The sequence below is a fragment of the Ochotona curzoniae genome, unplaced genomic scaffold (assembly GCF_017591425.1).
Source record: "Ochotona curzoniae isolate NIBS_2020 unplaced genomic scaffold, NIBS_Ocur_1.0 contig_1302, whole genome shotgun sequence".
NCBI lineage: Eukaryota > Metazoa > Chordata > Mammalia > Lagomorpha > Ochotonidae > Ochotona > Ochotona curzoniae.
In genome coordinates this window covers 14246847-14261930 of record NW_024465035.1, presented here as the reverse complement: position 1 = coordinate 14261930, position 15084 = coordinate 14246847, and the positions used below count along the sequence as shown (strand labels likewise).

General features: G+C 44.2%; 1 protein-coding gene across 2 annotated transcripts in view; it reads right to left on the bottom strand.

Moving 5' to 3' along the window:
• The window catches only part of TGFBR2 (transforming growth factor beta receptor 2), a 74684-nt gene extending 61613 nt beyond the window's left edge, over positions 1-13071 (bottom strand). The window contains exon 1 of one of the 2 annotated variants that reach the window (XM_040963916.1): positions 12660-13071. In XM_040963916.1, coding sequence (XP_040819850.1) covers positions 12660-12753 — 94 coding nt within the window. In that variant the 5' untranslated portion in view covers positions 12754-13071. The remainder of the gene's footprint in view (positions 1-12659) is intronic. The other variant, XM_040963915.1, reaches the window with a different exon arrangement.
• Positions 13072-15084: the final 2013 nt, after the last annotated feature.

Here is a 15084-nt window from a genome sequence, read left to right as displayed (position 1 = left end):
ATGGGCAACACAGAGATTGTGAAAATGCATTATAAAGTGCCAAATAAATGTGATTGCATAACTGCTACAAATATTCTCCTCTACATCATCATTAGACTCTCAGAAGATAAATGTTTTCAGTAGCTTTGAAAGCTAATCAATGGCACATCATGTCAACCTGGACAGTGTCACAGAAGAATAAAACCTAGTACCCAAATCCTTACATCATGTTCTCCCATAGATATAGTGTAACAGGCACAGCTCATCCATCTGTAAACTTGCTGGTGGCTCCAGAATCCCCATAAAGGAGTGTCTTTTTGCATGATGATCTGATGAGTAGGCAAGCAGAAGGATCTGGAAGTATAGTTGGACACGAAGCACACACTTCCTAATGCCTGGTCTGCAGGCTCATTCGAGGAAGGTCTGCAGGGAGCTTATGGAGACCATGGACTGAAATGCTTTAAGATCTTCCTTGTGGACTCATGTTTATTAAATTCCCATGTTGCAAAGAATTCATATTGAAGTCTCCTTAGCACTCGTCATTTTAGTTTTTACATGTTTCATTTCATTTGAAAAGCAGAGAAGCAGACATCTTTCATTTCCTGGTTCACTCCACAAATACCTACAAATACCAGGGTCAGGCCAGGCCAGTCAGGAGCCTGGAACTCATTTCAGAACTCTCATGTGGATGGTAGGAATGGAACTACTTGAGCCTCCTTGCTGCCTCCAAGAGTGAGCTTTATCAAGAAACTGGAATCTGGAACCACACGGGGCCTTGAACATGCACTGTGTGTTGAGTTCCCACTGGCATCTTACCTCTGTGTCTAACGCCATCTAAGCACCTCTTACTGCCACACAGTTCACTGCAAAGTGCAGTCTTACCCCTTTGCAATAGGAAATATTTGCCCTTGGTGAAGTAGATCATTGTCTTCAGCCCCTCTCCATTACACCAACACTCCTTAAGCTACCCCTTCTTCAACAATCCCAACGGTGGCAGATAACTCCTGATTCACTAAAATGAAAGGTAGTGCGCAAACAGCAGTCCTGAGTAAATAACGTTTTCTAGTTTCTAGAGTCACAGTGAATGGAATCCTCTACCCAAAATTCACACAAAGGATAAATGAATCAAAAGCAGCCTGTGATGGATGGAAAAACAGCAGTCCTTAAAACCCACACATTGCAGCACCCCTAAATTCACAGAAACTAAAGACCGCAGACAGAGCTAATCTCACTGTAAAGAGCAACTTACACACAACAGATCGTTCAAGATTTCCCCATGCCTATTTCTAAGTGAGACAAAGGTGACTACAGACAACAAAGCCACCGACACACTTGGAGGTGAGGAGGCACGTGGGTGTAGAAGAAAAATCTCCACACCTTGTCTTAGATCCAGAGTCCATCTTGCCTTGAAAAGCAAAGAATACACAACAGCAAAATGTCCAACACATAAACCAACATGTGCAGTGTGAAGTCATGGCTAAGTACTAGTATAGAATCAGGATTTTCTTCTTCTAAGAGTTTTCATTTTAATAAAAGGAGTTGACCTACAAGTATAACTATAGGTAGCATGGTGAATGGACCATATGATTGAGACACAAGTCCTGTAGATATACCAGGAGCAAAAGGAGTAAAATCAGAAGAGATGCAAAAGAAAGAACCCACAGAAGAAGAGACACTTAGAGCAGGTGGTATTTCAGAGGATGGAACTGCAGCAATGGTAGGAGTCTGGTAGATAATGAGAAAATGTATGGGGGCAGAGGTTGGGATAGAGAACTATCACAAGCTAGGTGATGGGAAGGCAGAAGCATAAATGACCAAGTCTAGGTCAAGTGGCCACCCAGGATGTGAGGCTCACCTACAGAAGCATATGGGGAAGAGGCTCCTCCTGTTAAAATCAGTTTTGTGTCTCATTGGCGTACAGAGCTACTGAAGCCATTTCTGACCTCATGTAGAAACATGTCAGATTGCTTAGGATTTGTACGGATGATCCACGGAAGGCTTTGTAGCATGGAACATCTATCCAAAGTGATGACTTGGAGAACACATGAACTGATGCTGATGCCTGCAGGTCAACAAGAGAAGTGACAAATGATATCGCTGAGGAAAAAACAATTAAGAGGTTCATTAAAAAGTATTTATTTATTTTTACTGGAAAAGAAGATTTACAGAGATAAGGAGAAACAAAGATCTTCGATCTGCTGGTTCACTCCCCAAATGGCCACAATGGCTGGAACAGAGCTGATCCGAGGCCAGGAGCCAGGAGCTCCTTCCTGCACTCCCACACGAGTGCAGGATCCCAAGGCTTTGGGCTGTCCTCTACTGCTTTCCTAGACCTTAAGCGGGGAGCTGGATGGAAAGTGGAGCAGCCAGGACATGAATCGGCACCTAATCGGGGTACCAGCACTCACAGGGGGAGAATTAACCAATTGAATTATCATGTTGGGTCCAAGCATTCTTGCAAGTGACAGAAAACAGTTCAGCTTTGTGTAGTGGTAGGATAGTAGAAGCATAATTCAAGACTAAAAATGAAACCAAATGGTTATGGTTTGGGTGTAACTAGGTAAATAAATATCTGATAAAAGGATTCTAGATGTTACGATGTTAGGCGTGTTCTGATGAATAACTTGAGATTTGACGCAACAGGAAGCAACATGAGCTATGTGTTGCAAAGCAAGGTTTCTCTGCTCTTTTTTTTTTTTTTAATCAATCTGTTGGGTACATACTTTGTATAGAACAGAATGTTACAGATTTCAAGAAACATCAAATCTAGCATGCAAAAAGGCCTACATGTGTCACTGCAAAAGCTTAAGGAGGTAAATGCACCTGGCATGGAGTTCAGAAACAAAGTTTTTCCTTCCGTAGTTCATGGTCAAGGAAAGATAATCTAATGATGGAAGACCCAGTAAGGTTGCTTCAGTGAAGGAGACTGGTGTAAAACCCTTGCCAGGAGCACACCCTCTCCTCCACTCGTCTTAGTGCGCTATTACGTACAGTTAAGGTGGGCCTTCAGAGAGAAGTTCAACTCCCATCTGAATCCTCCTTTTGTTTACAACAGAGACAAGCCTGGTGCTACGCACCAGAATCACTGCCAATAACTCACTTCCTCTTTCCCAAATGCTTTCGGGCTAGGAGAACAGTGCTTCTCAAAGCACGAGGTGTCCTGGTACTATCTTGCACAAATGCAGGAGTGAGTGCAGGAAGTACAAGGAAGGACCCAAGACCCTTCATTTTGAATTCGTTCTCAGGGCTGGGCTACTGCTGCTGGTTCCAGCCTCTTCCATGAACAGTAAGAGATAAGACTGTCTTGAGTTGCTGTCATTGGGAGACAATAGCCAACCACAGCTTGCAGGGTCAGGATGCTGGAGCTCAACATTTGGACCTCAATACAAATGATAATGTGACTGACTGTCTAGAGAACAATGAAGTTCCTGAAGGAGTCAGAAAGTAGAACAAACCAGTCCATGGTTGAGGGCCACAAGAACGGTAAGTAGACAGCAAAGGAAAACACTGGCCCTTGGCTCACTCTTGGAAATCAATGGCTGGCAAGAGAGGTAATGCAAATTGCGAGACCAGAAGTTTCTTCTTATGGTAGAACTTATTGTAATAGAAGAAAGTGAAGGTGGCAAGAAACTATTTACAAGATAATAAGAAATTCCAGAATCATGAATTTAAAAGACATCACTACTGTTTTTTGTTTCTTCTTTTATCATGAACAGGGATTTCCAAAAGTTCATGGAAATCACATTTATCGCAAAAGACTGAAATTCACGCATTATTTCTCATACATGTATTTCCATAGTTTCTGAAGACACCCTCACAGACACAGATTTCAAATACTTTTGATACAAAACAAATATAGATAGATAGATAGATAGAGAGAGAGATAGATAGATTTATATATCTTTGAAATCCTTTTTCCATGGGTCTTTTGAAATCCCTCTGTTTGCGTGACAAATGAAAGCATGGTCTGTGTTGGCACAATGCTGTGGGTCACGCAGAATACAACAAGAACGCCACGGGTAGAAAGACTGTCACTCACATAAGAGTGGTTCAAAGATTCCCATGCAGGACTAGCAAGAATCTGCAAGCCTACAGAGGCCCAATTACAGCACTCAGAGCAGCTCTCCCGCCTCAACAGCAGCCTGGAACAAATTCAGTCTTTTTAGAGAGTATTTTAAGAAAACTGGGGAAGAAATCATTAAAAGGCAACAGAACAATAATTAGACAACATTTCTCTCTTTCCCAATATACAACCCCTACCAGCCAAGCCAGAAACTTCCTTGAATTTCACTTCTAGAAAGGACAAAGCTTTTCAAAATACATATGCAGCTTTAGAAAAGTCTTCACAGACACTTTTCCCATTTCAGACCATGGGGATCCTGACAACACCAAAATGAACCAAAAGGAAATGATACCACTACAAAAGCCAAGTAAGTCCTTTCTTTGGCCAGAATGGTTGAGCTAAGCTGAGATAAACAGGCCAATGCTAGTGCATACGAAATTTTCAAAATAATTATTATTTTTTTTTAGTAACAGTCATTTCTATCAAACTCCAAGTAGAGGTTTTCAGTCTTTGTCAGTTTAACCTGTTATGACTTACGGCTGTTTTGTTAAGCATTGTGTCAATGCTTTCTAAGTCAACTTCAATGATATTCTCTACTATCCCAGAGAATGAAAGCTTTTGGAACAGAAGAAAAAAAAACGGAGATCTCATTTAGTCTAAGTTTTGTCAGTTTTACACAAACTGTAAATGAGACCTGGGAGACGGAGGACATAACCTGGTCAATCAAATGCCTTGATGCCAGGCACCACACACTGTAGTCTTTGCTTGTTATCACCTAGGCAAGTGTCCAACAATCTCAACACAACGGTCATCTCTGCTTTACCTTTCATACAAAACCTAGGTTTTGTGATAATGACCTTTTTGTAACTTCTTCTCTACTTGTCACAGGGCTCTAAAGTTGGAAAACTGGTGAAGGGTTAGCTAAATCTGGGGAAGAGCTTTGGTTTGGTGACATAACAATAGACTGTCTCTCTGTCTTGGGAAGAGCAGGAAGTAGCTCTTCATTTATTTCCCAAGCCAAAATCAAGCCCTATGGTTAGGCGAGGTATAGATCAGGGTCTTATGGAAGTTGAAACTTGTACATTTCAGGGGCATTCTTTGAGAAAAAAAAAATTATACAATTAGGACTAGAAATTTACCTATGGAAGTATTTACAGTTAAAATGATCTTCTATAAATTATAAATTCTGAAAAACTGAAAATTCCATGAATAAAACTGGATTTTAAAAAAATAGTCATCAAACTACTAAGCACATGTCTGAAATACTTTGTCCCAATTTTTTCCTGCATTATATTTGACCACTTCTTTTCTTGACATTTTGCAATATACAGCTACACAGAGAAAAAAAAGTCAGTCTCCTCTACAACTGATCAGAATTTCTTTCAATTTACTGAATAAATTGAACAAGTTTACTTCTTTCCACAGCTCATCATGGATAACATTACCTACATCTATTTAATTGCTTCCAAATCTGGGAAAACTTCTATAAAGCAACTTCTATAGATGAACTGAAAGATTCAGGGCATCATAAGAGTTCTGAAATACTGTCTGACCTGACACTTGTTATCCTCATTGCCAGGGCTTTTCTCAGTGCCAGGTGATGGACCCAGACCAGGGAGAAGGCTTGAAGACCAAGTTCCATGAGCTTCATGATACCATTTAATATTCCAGTGCACAGCCATAGTTGATGCCATCAGGCACTCCTCCAAACCTTCCAGATCAAGTGCCTGTTGCACTCAGAACTTCAACTGCCTGATGGCATAATGGTTCCCAGATTCAGCCAAGATTGTATCACTTGATGCACATTTTTCATTTTCCCACCGAAGTCACAAGACAGGACAATGTCGAATCCGTGGTATGGAAACCAAGTATTGTTTTATTTTGCTAGAGAAATTAAATCAGATAATTCAACCATCATAATTTTTCTTAAACTCTAGGACCATCCAACACCTTTGCTATAATCTAGCAGACAAGTGGTTTATTTCAATTAAGCCAGCCTGGTCTCTATAAATGAGTGAGTCTATATCCCCAAAACAGGCCACCTTGGTTGCAACCCCAGCATAATCATTTGTAATCAGGTAGTTTCAGACAAATGTCTTCATCTCTGGAGGACTTATAAAGAGTATTGTAAAACCTACCACCTGAAGTTGTAGTGAGGGCTACGTAATACACTTTAAGTGTTCAACATGATGCTTGCGTTCGCATGATGCAGGTAGCCACTCCCCACATTGGGAATCTTGTCCAACAACTAACTCTCTTGAGAGAAATTATCAAGGTCGTAAGGTCAAGTCGATTTCTCTATGCAGACAAATTTTACAAAGTCTAGAAGTGATGGGTAGCAATCCACAAAGCAGTAGTGACTCACATGCTCTGTAATCATTTACCACTTTCATAAACAGAGATGCTGTGGTCCACGCTGAAGATGTCCACACCTGACCCAAAATGTTCCTTCCCTTCTGCAGCACTGGGGAGCTTTTGTCTTCTCTAAACCACCTTGCCATTCCTGCCTTCTTGAAAGAGGCTTCAGAAGCACATGGGTTATTTAAATAAAATAGGTGAAATAGTTGGAAGAAAGCATTCCGATGACGCTTCGCCTTGCACCAGTGGTCTCAATATACCGCACAAACATAACTAAGGTGGCAGAAATCTCAAAAAAAAATATTGTGTAAGTGAAAAAGTGGGTAGAACAACTCAAATGCGAAGAGCTAAATTTCCATTAAGAGAAACTACAAAGTATAAAAAAAAATTTCTTAAGGGACATAGAACATTATAATTAAGAGAAAGATTGCTTGCTCTTTTAAATCAAGAAGCAATGCCCTCTGCTCCAGGGAAAATAGGATGTGACAAACAAAATCTATTTACTATCCAGCATCCCCTCAGTGGCACAGAGATGATGCCGGCTGCACACTTAACCCTGGAAGGTCCAGGGCAAAAGTAGAATGGAGGATCGCATAGCATAGGTCCAGCATTTATAGTCATTCAACCAGGTTTTATTCTCCTACCTTGACTGATAAATCTATCTTCCCAACATCTTGGCAGACTGGGTAATCTTTTGAACTAATTCTTCACGTATTGCAAGTTCTTCTTTGGAATTGGATGGTATGCAGAGACATCAATATGAGCTGAATGCTGGCCTCTTCAAGAGAGACACTATGAATTATGTAGTATGAACAATCAAGTGTATACCTTCCTCTCTCTTTCTCTCCCTCTCTTTCTTACACACACACACACACACCCCACACCACACCACACACACTGAAGGATCCCTCCAGCTGAAGTTTACCAAGGTCTTCATAGATTTTGACTTACAATCATCAAGGCAAGGACTTCAAGGTCTTCAGTACCCAAAAACATGATCTCAGAAATGGGACAGGATAGCAAGTGGCATACCCGGAGTCTTCTCACCCCACAGGCATAGGCCCGGTTAGAGACAAACAAAAGCAGAATGCCATCCAAACCCAGGACGTGGCACCCTTTTGCCCATACACTAGATCTCCTGTCCATACACTGTCTTTTGGGCTGAGAGCCGAAAAAAAAAAAACTTGGAGGAAAATATTTCATCAGAAAAACAGCAAGTTGGGGAAAGAGCTGCATATCTTGACTCCCAGATAAATTCCCACCAGTCCCAGGCACTTGACTGACCTGCAGCTAAAATCCTTCTAATTATTTATAAAGGCAGATGATCTACAACTCTTAAGAAGTCTAAACAGGGCGTGGTACGTTGAGGAATTTGACAACATGCAGGGAACAGTTGCTGCACACTGGCTGCCAAGACCTTAGGAGCTGATCTTGGCAAGTGAAAGCCAGAGCCACCCTCACACAAAAGAAGGTAGAAGAATCCTGACTACTTCTAACGAGTTTTTGGATTACCTGAACGTCAGTGTCTAATTGCTCTCTTTTTTCTCTATTCTTCTTATGCTCACCTGCACCTGTTGGAGGCCAGGGCATGGATGAAGCTCTTATGTACTCAGGATTTGTGATCTCTAATAAATATCTCTGAATATGGCCCATATCCAACTGATGTCAATGGCAAAACCGTAGTTCCCTCATAGAGGGTCCCTCCCACCCCCGCCCCACCAAGCAGGTCATCATCAGCCTGGCAACTTTATTGTTTCTATGTACCCAGAAACTCCACCCTATCTTGACTTATTGTGAGACAAAGGCTGGAGGAAGAGGCAGATCAAGCAGACAAAGCAAGTCAATTCAATCAGGAGCACTAAACCCACGATGTGAAATAGTAAATTTCCTCTGTCTCAAATACTGCATTTTTGCCCCTCCCTCACTTCCCTTCCAATATACTTCTAGATCATGAAAGTGGGCCTGGCAGAATGCAGGGGAGACAACACACACATACACACACATACACACACACACACACACACGCACACACATATCTCAAAGTGACATTTTACAAAACAGGCAACAAAGTTGATCTTATACATTTTCTTATTTAGATCATATTATAGAAGCTGGCTTGGGATAGATTGTCCAACGTTAGCTCTCCCTAACATCTCCCTGAGCTGAGCCAAGGGGCCCACGCAGCATTCTCCACCCTCTTAACCCACGGGCCAGGCCAACAAGTAGAGTAATCATTATCTAGCCCTACTCGGAGAGAGCAAGTTCCCAGCCAGCGATATTACAAGGGGCAGAGGGAGAGCAAAGTAGGTGGGGAGAATTCTTGCTATTCAAGCATATCTGCTCAGACATTTCCATCGAAAGTCACAAATTAACTCTGCTGAAACCGTGAAGGAGCTGGAAGCCTGAAGCTAACAAGGTGGTGGAGTTGTGCTTTTACGTGGAACTTGGCTTAGGCACACCATGTGGCCGCCAGGAAGTACACTTCCCCTTCACCCTATTTTAAACCACCTTGTGGTTAGCATTGGGCCTAAATAATATCCAAACTGCTCTACAGCAGCAGGCAGTGGCTGCGACAGGGCCACACTTTCCTTCACCCAACACTTCTTCATTGCTTTTAAATCCAAACTTAAAAAAAAAAAAACTGAAAAACTAAATTTAGAGTTCAGCCTTTCAGTTTTAAAATAAAAAGAAAAAAATTTCAGTATTTACTGCATGATTTTTTTTGGCCAAAGCATCTGAAAAGTTTTGCGATGGTTTTGAATGGCTTTATGTTGGTTTACAATTGTGTCTAAAGACGGTGGGTAAAACCCTCTAGCAGCTTGTCATCACATTTGTTGCAAGTGGAAACTTCTTCCCCCCATATTTCACCGGAATAGAGGGACCAATTACATAATATAAGAAAATCCAGCCAAACTGCACATTTCGGTCAGGGCTAACATGAAAGTGAAAATTTTGTACTACCCAGGGCAGATCCACAGGGGAAAAGGACTGACTGCTGGACTTCAGAAGGCCTGACATCAGTTATACTATGTCCCCTGGAAGACACGCAGGCACAGATCAGCATTTCCAAAGTGCAAAACATGGCATCGTGCACAATGCGAGATCCTGAACACAGAAAACAGGACAGGCTCAGCCCGTGCTGTGGAAGGTTTTCCAAGCCTTAAAGAATCAGGGCATCCCACAGCAGCAGCAGCAGCAGCCTTCAAAATGTTCACGCGGATGCATATACTTAGAAATTGCATGGAATTCAAACAATTTTTGCACCATTATCAACTCATTTTAAATTCCATTTGTGCACAAACTTTCTGAAGTACTCTGGTGTCATTTCAGTTTGCCATTGTGGTCCGGCCACTGTGGAATTGAAAGATGGCCCAAGTCTGTAATCGAAACAATTACAGAAAAGTGAGAACAAACCAATTCAAATAGCCATTTAGAGGGTTTGGGATGGGATGTTCAACATGCAACTGCAACTTGCTTAAGAATAGTTGACAAAGTCTAGAATATAAAACAGCAGAATTCCATGACACTTCCAAAGCAAATGGGACCCAGATACGCGTCATTCTCTTTGCTTCTAACTCACTTCACGGCGTACTCAAAGAGGGACAACATTGCTTCCATCCCATTCGCTTGAGATGATGCAAGCAGGTCTGCACAATCCGCCTAGCAGCAGATACTCAAGGAAGACATGTTGTCAGCAAGGAAAAATGAGCGTCAATGAGGCTAATGGGAAAACTCAACAGAAACCGAATTCGAACAAACTCCAAAGAGTCACATTGACAACAGAGGGAACACTAAACTGAAATGCAAAATGATGATTCTGACCACGATGGCCATAATGAGAAGTCGTGGGATGCTGAGCCTCAAAGAAGATAGTGGGCTCAAAATAGGACAAGTATTCTGTGTCAACCATAACTCACTAAAAATAAGATATTATTAGGGGAAGTGGCGTGGAGGTGAAAATGTGTTCTAAGGGGGAAGAATGAAAAGAAAAAAAAAAAAGCAAGTAGACCAAAGACCAAATTCTGGGCCTAATGATTTCTCATCCCTGACCCTGACAAAACAAGCATGTCACTAAAAGTGATTTTACTAAAGCTTAACCTCAATGTTGCTTTTACCAATATGGAGCCCCGCAAGAATCTTTTCTTGAGTCTAAGAATCGTCAAGTACCCAGTTTTCACCTAATGTGCATTTTTCTTAATTTAGGGCACATAGGAATCTATGAAGTTCAAAACAAAGTTTTGGAAGATAGTTCTTCGAGAAATATGCTCTTACACTGAAACCCTTAACTTCCACGGGACAGAAGAGAGGATTTTGGGTTTCTGAGATGATCCCATGGGAGGCAGCAAATAATCTAATTCTTATAGTTCGTCTTACGTTAATTTTTTTGATGTTCTCATGGTCTGCCAATTATGATAAAAGAATCCTGAAACTATTTAACAGAAAACTAAAACACAAGTGAGATTACGTTTCTCATTTTTGGTATAGAGCCCTTGTCAGCCCTCAACCATCTTTGAAAAACTTAATTGGAGCAAATGAACACAAATTCAAAACAACTCTTTCATTCAACCACTTGGAAACTTCAATTCCATAAACACATGATACCTCCGGGCTTTGTAAATCTGTTCAAAAACCCAAAGAAAAAGTCACTCTGCTTGTGAGCTAACTGCATGCATACAGGTGAAATGAAACTGACGGGAGAACTACCCTGAGTCTAGAATTTGCAAATCATAAATCTTTTCCTTGTAAACAAAAGCTAACTAACAAAACCAAGGCCCACTCATCTGCTCCTTTCCTCAGCTGAGGCGATGTTGCAAGGCCTTTTTTCAACACAGAGAATTATGGATGACATAATATTTATTAGCCAAAAATAAAGCTCTGATTTTGCTCCAAAGTCATAAAAATCAGAGCTGGTGGAACATTCCGGTACTTCAAGAAAACAACCAAGCACAAAATGCTGTGGAATTATATTAAACCATAGAACTCACATCTGTGTCAAGATTTATTTTTTTTTATTTGCTTGCCACAAGGCGATATCTTGAGTTCCTTAAAACAGCGATTTTCATGCCACCCCTCACTAAAGCCATGCACTGCTAAACTTCCCATCTACTTTAGATCATTTGAAATGCACCTTTTGGATTTTTTTGCCTCTTTCTTTTAGACAATCCTTATGGTAAGTAAAAAACCTCCGTGTGATGGGCCTCTCGGTGTCTCTATAGTTTCAAACAACATTGACACGGGACATCTCCAAGTCACCAAAAGGTGCCTGGGGCTGTGGCGCAGGTGGTGGTAAGATGTCAACCAAGAGCCATATCCAATCATGTGACAGATAAAAAAACCTGGGGTCTGAGAAAGTGGCAGGACTTGCCCCAGCAGCACCCAGCTTCCCCGAGACACAGCACACCTAGAGCTGCACGCACTCTGACTTTTAATATCTCAAGGTTTCTTGCACTCTCCATAACAAGTCGGTAAGAACCGAATTCCTGCTTTGCTTATTTGTTTGTCTGTTAAGTCCCCTTAGAAAGCTCCAGCAACAAGGATCAGGTGGGCCCAAGGATTTAGGGTTCTAACCACCACTCTGCACTGAATGACAGTCTTGGACAACCTTCACTTCCCTGAAGGCTGGAATGCTTCCCTCCAGGTACCTAGGCCTTCTCCAGGCAGCCTGCAGGCACTCCGTAACTCGTCCCCATCTACCTACCCAACTCCACTGCTTGCCCCTCCACCCCAAACCCTCAGGGAAGCCAGAGAACTCCTTTGCAAATCCTTGCTCTCTTTGCCTGGAACTCGCTTCCAGGAACTCAGGGCCAAGGACCGGCCGAGGGGGTAACGTGTTGCCGTTTCCAGGATCTCCGGTCCAGGTAACTGGCCTCTGGGGGCTGGAAATGGCTAGGGGAAGGAATCCGGAGGCACCCAGCATCGCCGGGGCCCAGGTGTGCGGCTGTTCCCGCGGCCTCGGCGGCCTCCTCAGGGCCGCTGCTTCCCCGGACCGCCTTCAGATCACTAACTTCATAAACTTCCCTTTCCGGGGGTGGGGGCTCGGGCGAACGCTGCTAGCGCACCGCCTCTCCCGCGCGCACAAAGGGGGCCCCGTGGACCCCGTGCCCTCCTTGCAAACCAACTTTCTCTCTCCAGCTGCGGGAGCCGAGGGGCAACTTTCCCCTGTTTCCGCCCCAGCGCTCGGGGCCGACTGTCAAAGCGCTGCGCAGGGGCCCCTGGTGCCCCTCGGCGGCGCGTCCGGCGCGGGGCTGGGACTACTCACCCGACTTCTGAACGTGCGGTGGGATCGTGCAGGCGATGCGTGTCCACAGGACGAAGTGCAGCGGCCACAGGCCCCTGAGCAGCCCCCGACCCATGGCAGACCCCGCCGCTCGTCATAGACCGAGCCCGGAGCGCAGCGGACGGCGCCTCCCCAGAGCCCTCGGCTGCGCGTCCACGCCGCGCCCTATGGGAACCCCGCGCCTGGAGGGCCGGGCAGATGTGCCGTCCAGATGTGGCGCCGGCTGGCCCAGAGGAGGGGGGCCTACAGCCGGCGGAGGCCCCCGGCGGCCGAGGGGAGCTGCGCAGGAGGCCGGCTCCTGGCCCGAGCGGGTGCGCGCGCGGGGTGTCGTCTGTCCGTGCGCGCGAGTGACTCACTCAACTTCACTCGGCTCTGTGGGGGAAACAGGAAACTCCTCGCAACAGCTGGGCAGGACCTCTAGCCGCCCAGAGCCTTCTCTCGCTCTTAGCTTCCAGCCCTTGCTCGCTCGGGCCTGCCAATCAACAGCCTCTGGATCAGCCCCCGGGAGGACTTGGGCTCACTTTCAGCCTCCTCTAGCTGCCCTCCCACACGGCCCAGGGGTTCGTCGCTCCCGGTGACTACCAGAGCGCGTTTCAGAGTCACTAAACACGCCAGTTGTCCACACTTTCCTAACCCACCACAAAGCGCTTCCCCCGCCACCAACAAGTACCTTATTTGGATGCTTCCTGGATTCCTTACAGCCAGTGTTCCAAACTGCAAGCGGAGACTCAGAGTAGATTCCTAAAGCTAGATAGTGGGTCCAGCACAGGTTCTTCCCCCTAATAAAGCAGCAGGAAGGAATGTTCTATGAAACTTTGGTGTCTAGAAGCATGCCTGCTCTTCTAGATGCGCCCGTCCCTCACATTGCAAAATGTTTGTCCTACAGTGCCTGAAGTCCAGCGGGACTTCCTCAACTTTAATGTGCGTGCTGCTCACCCCGGGATCTCACTAGGCTGTAGATTCTGATTCAGAAGGGAACTCTGATTTTCTATGGAACCTTTCATTCTGAACTCTGTCTGGAGGTGGCATTTAAGTGGCCAGCCAACACAGGGTGACAATGACACGGAATGTTATTTTTAAGTATAGTAGAAAATACAAAAAAAAAAAAACAAGACAAAACAAAGAACCAAAAATGGCTTGGGAGTCAATTGTTGGGTTGCCTTTGCACCTGGCAATGGGTTTGAAGAAAGACAATGTCCTGCCTCTCCTGTGTGGAATAGCTAATACTGACATCACTACCAATTAGCCTTCAAATTCTCCTTCATACTAAGACACCCAGGTTGGCCAAAGACACTGCTGCTTCATACTTGCTTCGCAGCTAAGTATTCAGAACCCGTTTTTCTTTCCATGGTGTCCCGATTGAATCCTATAGTCAACCTAGTCCCAGCTGTCATAACCTACTCTTTACTCTCAGCTCAGATCTGCAGCAGTTCCTACCACAGACCCCTTCACCCAAGACAAAGTGTGAGAATTAAGGCAAATAGCCCCTCCCTCCCCCCAAACTAGCACCAAACTCCTCCTTGGCAGTCCACTTGATCTGGCAAAGTTAATTTTTTTTTTTTTCCTTCCAGCACCAAACACTGTCTCTAAATGTGTCTTAGCAGCATGCTGTTTCTCTTGGGTGTCCTGTGCAGGACAGAGGCAGCGCCCTGACCTTAGGAGGCCTGGGCATCTTTGTGTCCAACAGCAATCTCACCAAGGCTGGAGTCAATTTAGCCCTGGAGAAAAAGAGAGTGCAAAATCCACCTCTTCCCCTTGGCACCTTGACCCTTGCCACTGTCACCCCTTTAGCAAGCATGTCCTGCCTGCTCTTCCTCAGTCGTGACCCTGTAGGCCCTTGCCTTTAGTTTTGCAAACCTGAGCTGAAGTCAGTTTTTTTTCTTCTAAAATGCGAACCCAGCTCTCCTGACCCTCTGGTTCATGTCATTGAATGGCATCACACTGTTTATGAGACAAAGAGAGGATCAAATCCAGATCCTCGTGTAGGACTGGAAGCTCCCACCGCTTCCATGCTCCTTCATCTGGTTTCTCCCCCTGGCCTGCTGAGAGCCTCCTCTGAATGCCATGAATACGCCTCCCTTCTCCTTTATCCCAGTGTCACTTCCTTCCTCTTTCCTTTCCCCAGCCAGCTGCTAGTCTTCCCTGATTGAATCCTAACTTCCTTTATGGATAACGTAAGTTTCCCCCAACCACTATAAGTACATCGTTTATTCTAAGTTTTCTTGGCACCAGATGGCTTTCTTTTGGTAGAACTCACGATCACACTCATTTTATAATTATTTGTGTTTTTTATTTCTGTTCCTATCTCCTCCTTCTGAGCTCCAGAATTTTTGAGAGGTCTTGTAAATTTCCCTTCACTTACCATGGTAGCCCCAACACTCAATGCATAACAGATGTTGAATGAACA